General features: G+C 37.6%; 2 protein-coding genes across 4 annotated transcripts in view; both read right to left on the minus strand.

Moving 5' to 3' along the window:
• Positions 1 to 6,202: 6,202 nt before the first annotated feature.
• On the minus strand, positions 6,203 to 14,078 carry LOC127811427 (uncharacterized). 3 transcript variants are annotated; one of them, XM_052351288.1, is made up of 4 exons: positions 13,637 to 14,078; positions 11,918 to 12,087; positions 10,597 to 11,409; positions 6,203 to 7,842 (listed from the first exon to the last, which is right to left on the minus strand). In XM_052351288.1, exons 1-4 carry the CDS (start codon positions 13,935 to 13,937, stop codon positions 6,379 to 6,381), a joined length of 2,748 nt encoding a protein of 915 aa, XP_052207248.1. In that variant the 5' UTR covers positions 13,938 to 14,078; the 3' UTR covers positions 6,203 to 6,378. The 3 variants fall into 3 exon arrangements, with proteins under 3 accessions (XP_052207248.1, XP_052207250.1, XP_052207249.1); XM_052351290.1 differs by having other exon boundaries at positions 10,597 to 11,759; positions 11,918 to 14,074; XM_052351289.1 differs by having other exon boundaries at positions 10,597 to 11,766; positions 11,918 to 14,074.
• A 3,066-nt stretch (positions 14,079 to 17,144) lies between these two features.
• Positions 17,145 to 17,531, minus strand: part of LOC127811403 (uncharacterized) — a 65,576-nt gene continuing 65,189 nt past the window's right edge. The window contains exon 23 of the mRNA XM_052351228.1: positions 17,145 to 17,477. Within this exon, the coding sequence (XP_052207188.1) occupies positions 17,349 to 17,477 (129 nt within the window). The 3' untranslated portion in view covers positions 17,145 to 17,348. The remainder of the gene's footprint in view (positions 17,478 to 17,531) is intronic.

Consider the following 17,531-nt stretch of genomic DNA (forward strand, 5'->3'; position numbering starts at 1 on the left):
AGTCATTCATCCCTCAGAGGAGCCACCCATTGCTCGGATAAGCTACACGTGAGTCACCATTCGACGATTTTTCGTCTATAAAATCATTGATGTAGTTGAGCAACGACAATTGACGCCATCTATGTGAAACCAACAAAAGGTTACGAAGCAACTCACTCGTCATGACATAGACCCGAAGTAGTTGTCAGACCTTCTCTTGTAGTGCTCAATCACCCCAATGAAAAACACTCTCTTGTGTAAAAGATCAACATCGATCCACCCATGAGTGCCAACTACTCCCCACTCATTAGTCCTCCCGTGAGGGTCAGCTACCCCTCATCCGCCAACCACCCCTCATCCATCAGTCTTCCTATGAGAGCCAACCACCCTTCACCCATCAATCCCCTCGTGAGAGTTATCCATCCCTCGCTCATCAGCAACCGCTCTTTCTGGGACCTCACCCATTGGGGATTAACTTCAACCGTCGCCCTTTAACACCTCGCATGCCATTCCAGGACTATTTTTTAGGTCACATTGGCTCAAGTATGCATGCCCCATCTATGGTTCCTTAGGCTGAGAACAAAGCATTACGGCAATAGCACGCCGAGAGGGTATAAGCACTTCATGAAATGGTTGAGATTCTGCAAAGCTTGATTCCTCATAGATCAATCCCACTCACCTTGAGAAAGTTTATATTCTTCTTTTCTTTTCTTTTTTCCTCCTTTCCTATTATGTTATATTTTTTCTCTAACAAAAAGAAAGGAATAAGTGTATTTGATATACAAAAAATTGAGAATTTATTTTTCTCTATATCCTTTAGTTATAGCCTTTAGTTTATATGATATTAGAACACTGATTAAATCATAGCTATTCACTATGAAATCCTAGACAACCATACATTCATCCCTCCGTCATTGCCCAAACACCGACTGCCACCTCACTATTGGCCATTGTCATCACTCAAATCCGACCATCATCTAGCCTTGGGCCGCTGTCAATCCTCAACAGTTGATACCATCAGATCCACGACTGCTGACACACCCAAATCTAGTCATCGATTAGTCTTAGGTTGTACCCATACCTGGTTGCCATCGACCATTGTCATTCTTCTCTAGATTCGATTGCCATCTACCATCTAACGTTGATCGACCTTTGTAATAGAGCCATCCAATGCAACATCGAACGTTGAGACTAGTGTGTTATTAAAGGCACTAAGGTGCAAAAGATACCTAAGGCGCAAGACCGAGGTGCGCACTTGATAAAAGTAAGCGCATGCTAATTAAAATATATATATATATATATCCTATTTGAAAAATAAGGTATAAAATACGTCTTAATATGTTTACAAATATGTTATCCAAAAAATTAAAAAAATTCAACATATACTAATAAAAATAATAATAATAAATGCCAAAAGATGCAATCTAAAAGTCTTTAAATTAACTTAATTAAATTTTAAAATAATTTATAAATCTTAAATCTTAGTCTAGATTAACTAATTATGTATTTTAAATAATCTAAAAATCATCATCATCATCAAGATCAAACATTTTCATATTTTGACAATTAAAAGCATCATCTCTAATATCTTTTTCCACATCATCTCCCTCTCCACCTTCATCTAATTCAAATTCAATTGGAGCATTTAAAGTAGTAGTCCTCTTACTCATGTAGTTGAAGCAATATATTTGAACCCTGAATAATAAAAAAATAAATAAAGTAATAAAAAATAAAATAAAAACCCTAAAAATAGTTAAAAAAGCCCAAGCGTGCCTTGATGGTCTGTGCTACTTCCAGGCACCCAAGGTGCGCCTTGCGCCTAGGCGCACTTTTAATAACACTGGTCGAGACCTCCATGATCTACCACCGATGCTGTCTCAATTTGCCACTTCATCCACCATGTCCGACACTACATCTACTACCACTCCAACCCATCAACCTCAGGCAGATCCCATTTAGTTTTGAATCCCTCATGTCTCCTCCAACTCACACCTAGTACATATTAGTATTGTTATGCCTGACAAAATATTGTAGCACCACGAAAATAAATCAAAAAATAGGCAAGAGAAAAAAACGCCACGTGGCAACCTGAAGATGCACCACGTGGCAGTTGGCACAGCCCCAAGTGCCCTGGGTGGGGGTTACTCAGGGGTGGCAGAAGGCCGCACCCCCGAGTGACATGCACTCGGGGGTCGTGCGACCAAGCGTGGCCCTCACGCCTGGCCTCGCCATGCATCGACAAGGTGAGGGGCTATCCCCCCACATGGCCATATAGCCGCAGCCCTGAGTGAGGTCACTCGAGGGTGAGGCACCCTTAAGTGAAGGCCACTCGGGGGTGTCGTGCTTTAGCGAGCGATCAAACGCCTGCAGGCGTCCCCTTGCGCATTCGCACACCTACGCCCTTGTCCACCCACACTCGTGTTTGCCTGTGCCTGGGTCCACATTTGCCTATGCCCATGCTTGCACATGCCAATACCACCAACACCCTCAAGTGAGGGTTACCCAAGAGTACCACGATCACGTCCGTGCACCCACACACTCGCACACTGCCTCTAAGAGACTCGATCAAAACTACCCTCGCTAGACCCGATTAAAACCTCATCCAAGGTTCTCGCAGAGAAGATCGAGTCACCCGACACTTGATAGCCTTTTCCATCGCTATTAATAGGGGGTCCTCCCCCTCCTATACAGTACACAAACTCTCACACTCATACTTACTTCTTGCCTTCAAGCATTTCATTTCTATGATAAGTTGATTTAAGCATCGAAGGGTCTGCGCAAGAATTCTTACCCGCGCCTCTAACAGATTTTATTTCCAAACAAGTCATCGATTGCTCGAATAAGTCATTCATCCCTTGGAGGAGTCACCCATCGCTCAGATAAGCTGCACGTGAGTCACCATTCGGCGATTTTTCGTCTATAAAATTATTGTTGTAGTTTAGCAACAACAATTGACACCATCTATGGGAAACCAGCAAAAGATCACGGAGCAACTCACTCGTCATGACATAGACCCGAAGCAATCGTCAGACCTTCTCTTGTAGTGCTCAATCACCCCAATGAAAAACACTCTCTTGTGTAAAAGATCAACATCGATCCACCCATGAGTGCTAACTACTCCCGACTCATTAGTCCTCCCGTGAGGGTTAGCTACCCTTCATCCATCAAGGCCAACCACCCCTCATCCATCAGTCCTCCTATGAGAGTCAACCACCCCTCACCCATCAGTCCCCTCGTGAGAGTTATCCATCCCTTGCTCATCAACAACCGCTCTTTCTGGGACCTCACCCATTGGGGATTCAACTTCAAACACCGCGCTTTAACACCTCACATGCCATTCCAGAACTATTTTCCAAGTCACATTGGCTCAAGTATGCATGCCCCATCTATGGTTCCTTGGGTTGAGAACGAAGCATTATGGCAACAGCACGCCAAGAGGGTATAAGCTCTTCATGAAATGGTTGGGATTCTGCAAGGCTTGATTCCTCATAGATCAATCCCACTCACCTTGAGAAAGTTTATACTGAAAACAACTCCGTCTAATAGGGCTTATTAGGAGGTACCAGGAAACGACTCCTATTGGGAGGCCACCCTCGAGACTCATGTTCAATCTGCCCCTCCTCGAAACAATCAACCAAGGTCTTCTATGAGAATGACTCATACTCAAGCTTCTTCCCATCAAGGAAATCAAGGAGGGACTGATCGTTGAAAGGTAGATAAGTGAACCCTCAAAAGGGGAGATACTTCAAAACAATGACCAGCACCCCCACGGAAAGAGGTTGAAATTCTCCTAAACCAGTAATAAGGTGAAATGATGAGTTTGAAAACCCTATTCCCTTTAGTGCTCGAGAGGCAATGGACATGAAGAAAATGATTGAGCGAGTGTTGTAATAAAATAAGTTATTACCAGTTCCAGATGAATAATCCCGAGGGAGACTACCATTTGTGGTGGAGGTAATAGAAAACTCCTTGCCAAGAAAGTTTAAGATGCCTCACATAACCCCTTATTCAAGCAAGGACGACATTTATGATCGTATATAAAATTATGAGTCTTTGATGATGCTCCATGGATAGGACAATGAGATAATGTGTACGGCCTTCCCACTAACCCTAGCTAGGCATTCTCAGGCTTGATTTAACGGTTTACTCGAAACATCTATTTCCTCATTTGGCTAATTAAAAACGGAGTTTATTAAAACGTTCATTATTAACAGTCAGAGAAAAAAATACACAACATATCTCCTTAGCATTTGACAAGGGAGCAAAGAGACTCTACGCCACTACGTGGATAGGTTTCGGAATGCCACGCTTGAGATTTGTAATTTATCGATCAAAATGGCAGTATTCGCTATGTTCCAAGGGACGATACTAACTTCCTTGCAAGAGTCTGTCTCTAGACCCTCCGAAATCTCTGGCAGACTTGTTTTTCAGAGCAAATAAATACATATTCCATAAAGAAGTAATGAGGACCGTAGGAGAAAATGAAGATAGGGAGAGAAAAAGAAAGAAACGAGATAGTGAAGAGGGCTCAAGTTAGCAAAATGAACTCGTGCCAGGAAATTGGATATAGTAGGACCCCAATTCAATCATTACGCTAGACTCAATCAATCTCGATTAGTTATATTAGCGATCGTAAAAGGATCAAGCCTCCTCCAACTTTCGAAAAATGTTGACCAGCCTATGGAGAAAATCAAGAGGAGTACTATAGATATTACCAAACACATGGCCACTCTACTAATTAGTGTAGGGAGTTGAAAAACTAGATTGAGGCTCTCATCCGAGAAGGTCACCTACAAAGGTTTGCAAGGGGTGAAAGAAGAAACGACTGAAAACGTTAGAGAAGGAAAGAAAGGCTCGAGGGTCAAGACAAACGAAACCCACGACAAAATGAGAGAAGAATGGATGACAGATTAGCAGTTTCCCCAAATAATGAGCCTACGCATCAGACCATTCATGTTATCTCTGGCAATGAGACCTTAGCCAGGGATATCTTTTTTTCTCAAAAAGCTTATGCCCGACAAACTTATCAGGTGAACTCTGTGATGGAGGTGCAAGACAATGAAGAGTCAATTATTTTCACTCCACACCTCATGATGATCCAATAGTAATTTCAACTGCTATTGCGAAACACTCTATCAGGAGAACCTTAGTTGATAATGGCAGTTCAAACATGTGCATATTTCCCCTGATCGGTTGAGAAAAGTTTAATTCATGTTGTACAGTTTCATTGGGGAGATAGTGTATGTTGCTAGTTCGATTCAGTTGCCATTCACACTAGGTTCTAATCCACTAAACGTGACTCATCAAGCGAACTTCATGGTAGTAAAAGCTTCTTCAGCTGTCTATAATGTGATCTTGGGGCGCCCCTTACTCAATGATATAGAGGCAGTGGTGTTATCATGTTACTTGTTGATGAAGTTCCCACACCCCAAGGGATGGGCCAAGTCTGTGGGGACCAAAAAAAACCCACACTTGTTATGTCTCTTCCATAAAAGTGACGAATAAGAGAAGACCTTGTCAATCGATGAGCAAGTCATACATAAATCTCTCGTTGGGCAGATCTCCACTTACTTATCAACTAAGGTTTTCTGTAACAAAATTGTGATTTTCATTGCCCACAATCCAGTACTCCATGACATAATGAAATATATAAAAGGGGATAAGCATTTTATCAAGCAAAAAAAATAACAATGACATAATTTAAATATCTTATATTTTAACAATTGATCAAGTTGTCGATGTTCTCACAAAAGATTTAAAAAAAATTAATTTAAAAAATTAGTGAGTAAACTTGCCATGAAAAATATTTTCAAACTAGCTTGAGGGGAAATATAGCAATGGAAAGGAGTTTATTTCCCCTTAATTTATGGAAATTATCTCCATTCCGCGTAATTGACAACCCCAAATCACTTCCTTGATTAATAGAGTATATAATATAAATATTATGTATATTCTTCTTTCTTTCTTTTTCTCCTTTCCTAACATGTACTCTCTATAAGAAAGAGAGGAATCAATGTATTTGATATACAAAAAAATAGAGAATTTATTTTTCTCCATATCCTTTAGTTTTGGGCCTTTAGTTTATATCTTGTAAAAGATAAGGAAAAATCTGTCCATTTTGGATTAGCAGCCTAATGGTGGCTTCCCAAATGAAGCTAATCCAAATGATGGCTTCCTAAGGGAAGAAAGGCTTTTCATTTCTCCCACGGCAACTGTAACTGAATTTAATGAGCAAACCAACAACTAATTGTGCTTATATAAAATGGGGAGAGAGAGCACCAGTAAGAAGAGTCTGGAAATATGATCCACAAGAGGGGACAAACTGAAACAAAATGCAGACTTTGATTACAGTATAGCAAACTCACAGTGTTGCCATCAGCATAGCTCGGATCTTGGCTCTTAGATCATCAGAAACTTCGGTACCTCTGGATGGCTCAGAGGAGCTCTCGCACTTTGATCTGAACTCCTTACATCCTTGGAAGCTTCTTGACCAGCATCCAAGATTTTGGAACTGATCTCCCCTTCCTCTAGCTCTTCTTCTGAGTGAGAAGCCCTCTTAAGCTTGTCAGAACTACTGCGATGAAGATGCTCATCATCAGATGATTTCTCATGCCTTCTGCTATGTCGGGATTCCCTTTTTTTAGACGAATGCCGGTCTTTGTGCCTATGCCTTTCCCTACTATGATGTGAAGAGCGATGAGATTTGTGCTTCTTCCTAGAGCGCTTGTGATGCCTTTCCTCTTTATAATCTTCTTCCTCATCCTCATCCTCATCCTCATGCTCATGTGATGAATGATAAGACCGGTGCTTTTTCCGAGAGCGCTCGTGATCCCTTCTGTCTTCACCTTCACCCTTGCCTTCTTCAAGTGAAGAACGATGAGAGCGGTGTTTTTTTCTTGCATGCCTGTGATCCTGGTCCTCCATATCTTCTTCTTTGCCTTCATCGCGAGAAGATCGATGAGACTGGTGCTTCTTCCTGACGTGTTTGTGGTCTTCATCTTCTTCCTCATCATCTTCATTTTCTTCTTCATGTCTGCTAGACCTTGATCGGTATTTCCTCCTGGATCTTCGTTCATGATATTCATCATCAGAACATTTCTTCTCAGATTTCTCTTTTTTATCCAAAGTACCAACATCTAGAGGAATGGAGCTGCTGTCTTGTTCTTTTCCAGCGAGATTATCAACCACATCACCAGAACCAGAAACTGCACTGTCTTGTGGTTCTACTGATAAGCTACGCGGGGTGGTATCAGATTTGGAAGGCACAGCTCCAGTCTTTAGCATGGCCACAAACATTTTTGCCCGTTTTAGCCTCTCAGCTCTCAGCTTCTGCTCTTTACTCATTTGAGCTTCAGGGGAGTCAGCCTGATCTGCAGCCTCAGGATATCCGGTCTTTGCGGCAGCTATCCCAGCTGAGATAGGAACACCCGGATCTCCTTTTTGCATAGGCTTTTGGATGATATTTTCTGGATGAGGGGAAAGGTGGCAGCCTGAGATCGAGGCCTGCTCACCCTCACTGTTACGGCTGCGTTTTTCACCATTCCATAATGTGCCCGAAAGAAGTCCCAAATTAGGATTCTTAATTCCCCTAGTGGCGGCCTGAAGAATAGCAGCTGCTGCTGCTGCATCAACACTAACTCCAAACTGTGGCTGGTTGGTTTTAGAAGGTGGGTCCTGTCCATCCTTCTTCGACTTTCCAATTACCATCCTGAACTTCTCTTTCTTGTCAGAATCACATGGTATATCAGAACCAGCAGACCCTAAGGACAAATTACTTTCTTTCAATTGGGTAGATTTCTTGTCTTGCCTCCGCAACGTCAAATCATCCTTCTCGAAATTGAAACTCTTGAAGGTTAACTTTGACTGCAAAAAAAATATGAAAACATTAACAAGAGTGTGGAAATGAGGGAATTATGCTTTTCTATTCAATTCATAAAAGGTCAACCATCAATTCACCAAATATGCACAAAAGGAGATACCTGCAGTCTAGATGTTACTTGCAAAATTACACACCAAAAGAGTATCAGAATGGAAATATATTCAGTTGGTTGCTGCCAGAAATGGATAGATCATTTCCTACTGGGGTTATGTCTAGCTGGGCTGGGTTATCCCAGACCTAGGAAGAGCTATAGCAAAGTCTGATATATCCCAGCCATCAATCCAATTACCAAAGTCAGACCCCTTTGCTGAATCCCCACCCCCCCAACCCCCACAAAACACCTTCCTCTCCTTCTCTTGGCTCACCTCTCATAGATCTATAGAAATATGCAGTGTTCTAAAACGCACTAGGCACTAGTCGGGCGCTAGGCTGGGGCCTAGCACCTAGGCGGGGCATAAAAAAATAATTTAAATAAATTTTATATTATCCTAAATACACATATATTCATATATATATATATAAACAAATCATATATATAGAGGTTATATATATAAATCTATCTCTATTTATATATATATCTATAAAATTATAAACACATCATATATATGATATACCTATATATTAATAGAATTATTAATTATATATATAATATTGTGTACATATAAACCAAAGGGGCAAGAGAGAGCAAAGGTTGAGACTCAGAGAGAGAGAGAGAGAGAGAGAGAGCAATCAGAGAGAGCAAATCTTCCTGCAAGCGGCGATGGCAACGTCGATGGTAGCTACAACTAGAGAGAGCAAGTGGCGACGGCGAGACAAGAGAGATAATGGGTAAGGGGGAAAAAACCCTAAATCAACTTATACTAAACTTAATGTGCAGTCGAGGCAATTCATGGGGCTAGGCGGCCCATGCGGCTAGGCAACCACCGTGGCCGATTAGGCGCCGCTCGGCACCGATTAGCCAGACCGACGCCTAAGGGGGCCAATGAGGCCAAAATCATGGCGGCCAAGGGCCGCCCAGCGCCTAGGCTGATTTTTAGAACACTGAAAATATGAGTTCATCTTGACGAAACAAAGAATCAGAGAAAGCAAATCTAAGCTGAAGCCTTTTGACAAATTAAAAAAAAAAGGTTACCAGAAGGCTGAAACTCTAGACAATTGACAACATCAACTGAACTGTTTCTGTGAAGCTCTGGTTGACAATTGATGAGGGTTATTATTTATTTCAGTCAACTAGGCAAGGTTCAGTTTGTTTTATGTTTTAATGACTTGACCCCAAACAAAAGAGGCTTATATCTTTTATCTACAAGGCGCATGATGCACATGATGCAGGCGCCTGCAAGGGCACCTCACCTCACTTTATCAACAGCGCACAGAGTTGCTCCTAGGAGAATCTCCTTTGACAAATATGGTTAGTTCAGTTTAACTCAGCATATTCCGCACAATGACGAGATGCCAAAAATATGGGCTTTGTCTCCAGTTCAACCTGCCTGATTTCCATCCTAATATTTCCAGCTTATCCAAACATTTGTTTCAAACAAGTGCAAGTATGTGTGGCTTTGTTTCTTTTCTTTGCGCACAGTGGGGAGCCTATGACAATAAGCAACATCAGGATAGAAAGAAAAAACCCCTATATTCAAATTGATTGACATGAATAAATATGGAGATAAAGAAGGCTGCTGAGAGTGTCCTTGGTAAACCCCAAAAAGAAAAGCTCATATGGTAAATTTCTAAATTGTGCTCATTTGGAAGGAAAAAAAAATTGAACAAAGAAAACAACAAGAAGTCAATCATTTTTTAATCAGACAGGGCTAATTCAGTGTACAAACCACGAGTTCACATTTGAATGCAAGCAAACCTTGCAATTATAACATGAATCTTTAGCTTTAACGATGTCATGCAGCAAAGCTGGTAAAAAAAACCTTAAGCTCAAGATTATTATTTATAAATGCAAGCTATCTGTGGGACTTGAACATGAACTTTTAGCTTTAAAGGATGTTATTAAGAAACAACACAAGCAAAATCCACTTTGATGTCTAGGAAGTTAACAATATGTTTAACAGCAATAAATAAGACAGACAGACCGCCTTCTGTGTTTAGACAGACCAATATAATAATTTAGAAAGCAAGAAAAGCTTTGATATAGCATAATTCAGGTACAGACTTCTGTTAATAGAAGATATGGGGTTGTTTGGTTGTGGCAAACAGCCACCACAAGATTACTCAAAAGAAACCAGAAAATGAGAAAACTAGTTCAAATACAAAAATTTTCCAAATAGAAAATGGTGATCTTGAAATGTGGTTTTCCACAATTGAACTAAAATTGGAAAACACCTAAAATGAGTTTTCTAAGTTTCCTTATTAATTTGGAGACTTGAAAAATGCAGTTCTCCAAGAATTTTGCACAAATCATCTCTATCTCCTTCTCCAACACAAGTTACACAAAATAAAATAAAACATCTATCATTTTTTAATACATGTTCCAATATTCTATATTGAAATTTAGTTTTCTATATTTCTAACATTTTAACGTGTTTTTAAAATTTTGTATGGAAAATGAAAACTAGAGATATTATGAAAATTTGAGATAGAAAACTGAAAATAATTTTCTATAACTAAACAGCCCTATATGTTCCTAACACCCAAAATTTAGTTTTAGAAACTATTTGCAATACCAGGAATGTCGGGCAGATATCAGCAGAAAATAAACATAGCACAACAAGGTACATGAAGAAAAGCACCTCTTGAGCTTTCTGGAGAACTTTTAGATAGTAAGGATGATATTGGTTAGATGACAGAAGGAATGGAAATCTCCCATGTTTGCTGTCTTGTTCAATAAGCACTGCCTCAAACTGCCTTCCATTTTTTAAAATGAACTCAACTATCCTATCAATCAATCTCTTTAACTCCGATGGAGGCTCCACAATCAATAGTTCAACCTTAGACACATTCTGTGTACCAGAAGACAGTGACTTGTCCAGAGGGATAGAAGGTAAACCAAGAGAATCACCTTCTTTTTTCACACCATTTGAACTTCCAGACTTAAATGCACTCGTGAAAGAATTTCTTTTTAATACTTGAACCTTTTCTTTTGGAGGGCTTGGACGATTGGCAATTGCCTCATCTTTTTGATCTCCACTCCTGGAAGATTCTGTTTTCTCAGCATCAAAAGTTGCACCACTAGCATCAAGGGTTTTCGCAGGCACATCTTTAGATTCTGGTGGGTCATTACCAACTGCACCATCCTCCTCCTCCCCGTACCCATAAACAGATCCCAGCAAGGACAGTGCTCCGGTCTCAACACCATCTGTCTGATTGTACTCAGAATCAATTTTCTTCTCATTTTCAGATTTTCCATCAATGCCAGGCTGCAAGAGCTCCTGATGATCAACAAGAAACCTGAAGTAGGCATGAAGGTGATGATCAGGCATCAAGAAGCCAAATGTTGGATTATCCCCCTGTTTCACCCTCAGAACAATTTCCGACTGTCCACCATGTTTACCAACAAATAAAGCAGTCCTTGCAATTATCAGATGTGCTTTCTCAGTCGGAGGCTGAAAAAACAGACAAAAAGGAAGGCGCATTTTTTCAACAATGTGAAATTTCATATAATATCAACGTACCAGTTATATAACATAAAAGGCAAAGCTTACTAGTAATACCAAGATAAACCCAATGAGTCTTACATATATCTGGACACCATAATGATCAAGCAACAAACTCTATGAAGACATGTTTCATCCAATTTGCTCTCAGGCAGTTAATGTTTTGCCGGTTAAAGTAAAGAAAAATTCTATATACCCTAATCCCACCTGCACAGCCCTTTGTCATGACATCAAAAGGAAACAAGGTGCCCACGAATGGCAACCTTAGATCACAAGAACTCGATCCCTGCTCCGAGCATCTGAAAACTTAAGACATGGTAAGCCTTAGAATAACACATGCACATTACAATTATCACTTGGCCACACTGGGTAAGTATGTTTAACAAATAAATAATAACATTATACAGGTGCAAAGGAAATGCACAGGGTAATAGAAAATCGATGATGTTTTACTTACTAGGCAATGAACTAAGCTTTCAGGCACAGGAAAGGGTGGACGATAGCCAGAATTCCCCACTCCAGCATCATGATTCTTTTGATCAGTAGACTCATCAATATTTCCATATGAAAAGGCAACAGCACGGTAACTGCCTGTATCAGCAGCCAGTTCTGCACCAGCATTTGATTCTATAGATAAGAAGGAAGATATCCAAATCAGTTTATAAGTGGCAGGTCAGCATTAACAGTTTCACAAGAATTACAACTTAACTAACCATTAGAAGATCACCATAGATATAAAAAAGGATCCAAAACAATATACCAGAGCAAGGTAAAGATAATCTTACTCATCCCCAAGAGGTGCAAGTGTAGCAAATTAGATTCCCCCCTGCAAACTTCAGAGACGTATAAAAAAGAAATATATTACCATTGCCAACTAGAGTCTAGATTCCAATTACTTGGTCCCATGGATCAATTCAGAACATAAAAATAGATAATGCCCTTCAAACAACTATAATTCCACCATAATTCCCCCATTACTCAACAAAATTTCATATGGGGTTTAGTCGTCAAACCGGTCATGCTGTTAATACCACTCAACATATTAGCTACTAACAAATCTACAAATATGCCAATATGTAACATTTGTATCAGTCAAAACACGTATAAAACCTATTAAAGGGGAAAAAGTTAAAAAGCAATTAATAGGTTTCATTTAATCGCAATTAGGATGGCATGCATAAAACTTTCTGCAGAAAACAAACTACAACAACTTTTTTTTCACAATTTTTATAAAATAAATAACAGCTCTATCCCAGACAAACTCATCTGTTGAATGAAAATAAGAATAGATATTCCAACGCCTATAAGCTAGATGCATGCAGCTTGGCATATGTGACAGAATAATGCAATGCAGAACTGGACACTTAAGCCACATACTTAAAGACAGTTATAGTATATTCACCATACACCATAAATGTCATGAATGGAAGATCCTCATATTTTTCTCTTACTGCACTTAATCAATTACCCACTTGCCTTATATGTACAATCCTCCTCACAAAATAAACCTAAAACTTCTAACACCTGTAACTCAATTCCTGAGCTCCAACGATGTCACTGCCATATTGAATACTTTTATTATAAAAAGGCAATGCCCTCTGATGCCAAAAAAAAATTTTAAAAAATAAAAAGAATATTAGGATCAAACTTATATGAAAAACTACAAATAAATGCATTAACACCATAAAACTAATACTAAGTCTGGAACTGGGTTTTTTCAGGCCAAGGCAAAATCAAAGAGAAACAAAATTTTTTATGCAAACACTCCCTGTAGATATTCATACGGAAAGATGAGTTAAACGTGAATTTAGCTTTTATAATAAACATTACTCCTCATTTACCAACCTAACAAAAAAATTAGGCAAAAAAAGCTTCAATCCTTAATTTGCGTTTCCATCTTTTCCTTCCGCTAGACCTAATAGTTTCAAACATAGTGAAAGTTTTCCAGGGAATATACTTCCATCAAAGGTTTATCAATTAAATAATTAAACAAATACTTTTCAACCTCTTCTGCTATCTTACACGGAAAACACCATTAAATGGATAAATCCCGTGCTTTTTTCCAGGAAACACTCATAATACCATTTCTACCAGTACAAGTTTACAATAAATTGTTTCCTACCAAACCAAACTACGACCCAATATCCGGAATTCCTATAAGGAAAAGCGAATTTACCTTGCTCATGGGACTCCGGCGGCAGATCGAGATATCGCTCATGATCTAGCTCGGACTCGAGGGAAGAGGCGACGGAAGGAGAGTGCACCCGCTGAGGGTTCCGCCGAACCCGCGGCGGCGGAGGACCAGAGAGAAGGTTGCGAACGTCGTAGCGGTCGATGCTGAGAGTGTTCCACTCGACGAGGGCATCGCCGGAGTTCACAAAGGACGCCGCAGCGTCGTCGTCGAAGAGGAGCGCATGGCGCCCCACCACCTCCAGATCCATTGCTTCTTGGAAGACTGATCGGTTGATTTTGCTCATTGAAACCCTAATGCGCTGCGCTCAATATTTGAAGAAACCCCGGAGAGAAAGAGGGGAAGGCATCGTGCTGTGGATTTTGCATCGAAGTCCTCTTACTTTGATTTATTAACATACTTCGCTCCTTGTTTCCTCGTAAGCCATTGCAATTTGGATCTTCTCCATCACACGCCTATGGTTTATTCTTTAAATCTCAGTCTCAACTACCTTTTCTGTTTTGTTCAGGACGCATTTCAATAAGCTTACCGATAAGCTTATTGAAACGGGGGCAAAAAGATCATTTTGTCCCATGCCTGCTCTCTTTTTTCATGGATTTCTCTTCTTTTTTTATGGATTCCTCCTCTATTATGCGCGTCTCCCCTACAATGGTCGTCGATCGCCTCTCCGTCACACTTCGCTGCAGTCGCCTAGTCTCGTCTCTGTCACCTCTCTACCATTCTCGCCTCGCTGACAATCTCTACATCGATTGTCGGCGAGACGATGGAGACGAGGCCAGGCGACTGAAGCGAGGCGTAGCAAAAAGGCGAACGGTGACCATGGTAGATGAGACGCACAGGGGGGCAGTGGCCCGCTTTGCAAATTTGCAAAGTGGGCAGGAGCAAAATCGTCTTTTTATCCCCTTTATGAGCCACTCTGTAGGCCCGTCAGGCCTTGTAGAATGACTCATTTTTAAATTTCTATAAATATTAGATTGAAAATCTATTTGATATAACTTTTTTAAAAAAATTGAAAAAATAGCATTTTTTAATTTTATTTTTAATTAATTTTTCCACAAAAATATTTTTATGAGAATTAGAAATCTTAGATTTCCATGACCTAGGAAATTTTTTTAACAAGACTAAAACACCCTCAATCTTTTTGCGATTATCTTTACCATAATTTATTTTTTGTTGTGGTTCTCACATGCGGCAGCCCTTATAACTTTTTTCGTTATATATTTATAGGACCATATTAATTGTACATTAAGGGTTATACTTTGGATTACACACACACAAATGACTAAAATAACTCTCGTGCCTCATCGTCTTGAGTAAGATATATTTTTATCATTTTAGTTATATTGTGTAGCCCAAAGAGTACAAATAACATTATATATATATATGAAAAATGTTATTGGTACATCATTATGTACACTTTGGGTGTACACAATGATGTACTAATGTCTACATAATATGTAAAAAAAATGATATTTTTTTAAAAAAAAAAAGGTTGTAGGTCCCAATATTTTATATGATAAAAATAATTTATTATTTTTAAATAAAAAAATCAAATAAAGGTAATTTTGAAAAAATAACATAAATTCTCATAAATGTTATATTTAAATCAAATATAAGAATTTAAGATTTCCAAAATGGAATACCTAACATTCCTGATAATCAAACATAAAATTACATAAATATTGAGAATTAAAGATTTTCAAAAATATTCTTAAGAATCATGAATTTCAGAAATTTAATTTTTTTTTTATTAATTTTAAACAAAAGATCAAAAAAGATAATTTTAAAAAAGTAACATAGATTCCCATAAATGTTACATTTAAACTAAATATAAGAATGTAAGATTTCCATAAACAAATACCTTATATTTTTTTATAATATTTAAAATTAATCAAATATAAAATTATATAAATTCTGTAAATCAAAAATTCTCAATAGCATTATCAAAAAAACATAAATTTAAAGAATTTAAAATTTTCTCCTATACAAAACGTCTCCTTGGTATGATTTATGTTCAAACATTAAGTTTAATCATAAATTTATGAATATTTTTTTAAAAGTCAACTCATAAAATGTCATTAGAATATTTCATTTATTAATGTAAAAAGTTAGTTTTAAAAAAGCTTAAAAAACAAAAGTTGAATAAACAAAGATCCATTTTATTAAAAAAATAATAAATTTAAAAAAATGATATATCATCGTTAACTGAAGTGAATTAAAATAACAAAGATCTATCAAAACAGAATCAATAATAAGAAGGTTTTAGTACAAATTTAAAATATTTTAGTAAATACAATTATTTTAATAAACATCCATTTTTATTTTATAATAATGGGAATTTCACAGATGAAATAATTCATTTTTTGGGGCTGAAATAATCATATATTTCAATCAATTTAATTAATTAATTTATTTAGTTAAAAATTAAAATACTAATATTAACAGCTAAATTAGGAATTTTTTAAAGCCAAAACCCAACCAAATCAAATTAAATAAATTAACCAAAAATTTAAGACAAGAAAGAAAAATAAAAGATACAAAAACAAAGATAGGAATAAAATAAAACCACATTGGGTCTAAACCTAACTCATTTTCATTCCCAACTACTATCTATCTTGCTCTTGTTAACGACCTTAATTAATTATCCTTTTTGAGTTCATTAACTTAAATAAAATATCAAACTCATAATCTCTAACTCTATCTCCTTAAAGATTTTTTAAAGAATCATGCTACTTGTACATCAAAAACTACATCTTAAACTACACATGTGCACAAATGACTAAAATATTTCTCGCACCTCACTATCTTAAATGAAAGATATTTTTGTCATTTTAACTGTATTATCTAATCCAAATAGTACAAATAGCATTTTCTTTTTTAAAATACTCATACGCTTGTTTGGGTGGTTAAACTTCTTAAATTCTTGTCATAACATTCATTTTTTTTATTAAACTTAATAAAATCAAATCATATCATATTATTAATCAACCTAAAATTTTGACCATAGTGAAAAATTTCAAAAAATAAATCATTTCAAAAGTTTTAAATATTTAAAATTATCTTTTATAATTAATTTTTTTAATACCTAAAACCCCTTAAATATTTTTTTTGTAGACTTTATATAGGGGTCGCAGGGTTACCAAAACACCCGCAAAACCGAGAAGAAGATATTGGCAACAACTGATTTTATTATGGAACAACTCACGAAACTTGGAAAATATATTGCCTATTTCTATAAAAAAAAAAAAAAAAAGGCAGTCACAAGTTAACAAATTATTGACTTTATTTTTCTTCTCACTCTTTAGGTGTTTTGCTAATTAATTGTGACTTATTTTTTCCCTTGTAATAACCAATAAGAAGTAAATAAAAAGACTGCTCTTGCCCTCATCATAATCTTCCTGTGAGAAAATGAAAAAAAAAAAGGAAATGTTAGTAATGGAATGGGATTATGGGAAGGTATTAAAGCACAAGTAATGCATTGAGCATTAACTGAGACCCTAAAAGAATTTATTTTAAGAAACAACAACAATAAGAATTACAAGCCTTAATTCTACTCAGTAGAGTTGACTAACAATAAAAGGATTTTAAAGATGAAGGTAACTTCATCATCAACACAAAAGCTAATTGAATTAGACAGCAACAAATCACATCTGATCTGAAGCTGCATTTGGAACTGGGTATCTTCTTCCCCCCTTCTTCAAGTGTCTTTCTGCAAGAATTTCTCTGCAAATTTCATGGTTGACTGCAAATATTTGTCATTGGAGCTTAAACATGTTTTTGCAGTTTCCATCAGCTTGGAGAAGAATGGCAATACTTCATCACTTGGCTGCCAAAATACAACCGCATCAAGACCTAACAATTAGGGAACTGAAGGAAAGCA

The sequence above is a fragment of the Diospyros lotus genome, chromosome 10 (assembly GCF_014633365.1).
Source record: "Diospyros lotus cultivar Yz01 chromosome 10, ASM1463336v1, whole genome shotgun sequence".
Taxonomy (NCBI): Eukaryota; Viridiplantae; Streptophyta; class Magnoliopsida; order Ericales; family Ebenaceae; genus Diospyros; species Diospyros lotus.

What these genes read in the sequence shown, in the direction of transcription:
- LOC127811427 (XM_052351288.1), bottom strand. Translation starts at nt 13,937, where the DNA reads ATGAGCAAAATCAACCGATCAGTCTTCCAAGAAGCAATGGATCTGGAG. An exon ending in AAAGCTTAGTTCATTGCCTA is followed by an intron (nt 11,410 to 11,917) that starts GTAAGTAAAACA and finishes CTGTTTTTTCAG; the next exon opens with CCTCCGACTGAGAAAGCACA. An exon ending in TTCTCCAGAAAGCTCAAGAG is followed by an intron (nt 7,843 to 10,596) that starts GTGCTTTTCTTC and finishes TTTTTTTTGCAG; the next exon opens with TCAAAGTTAACCTTCAAGAG.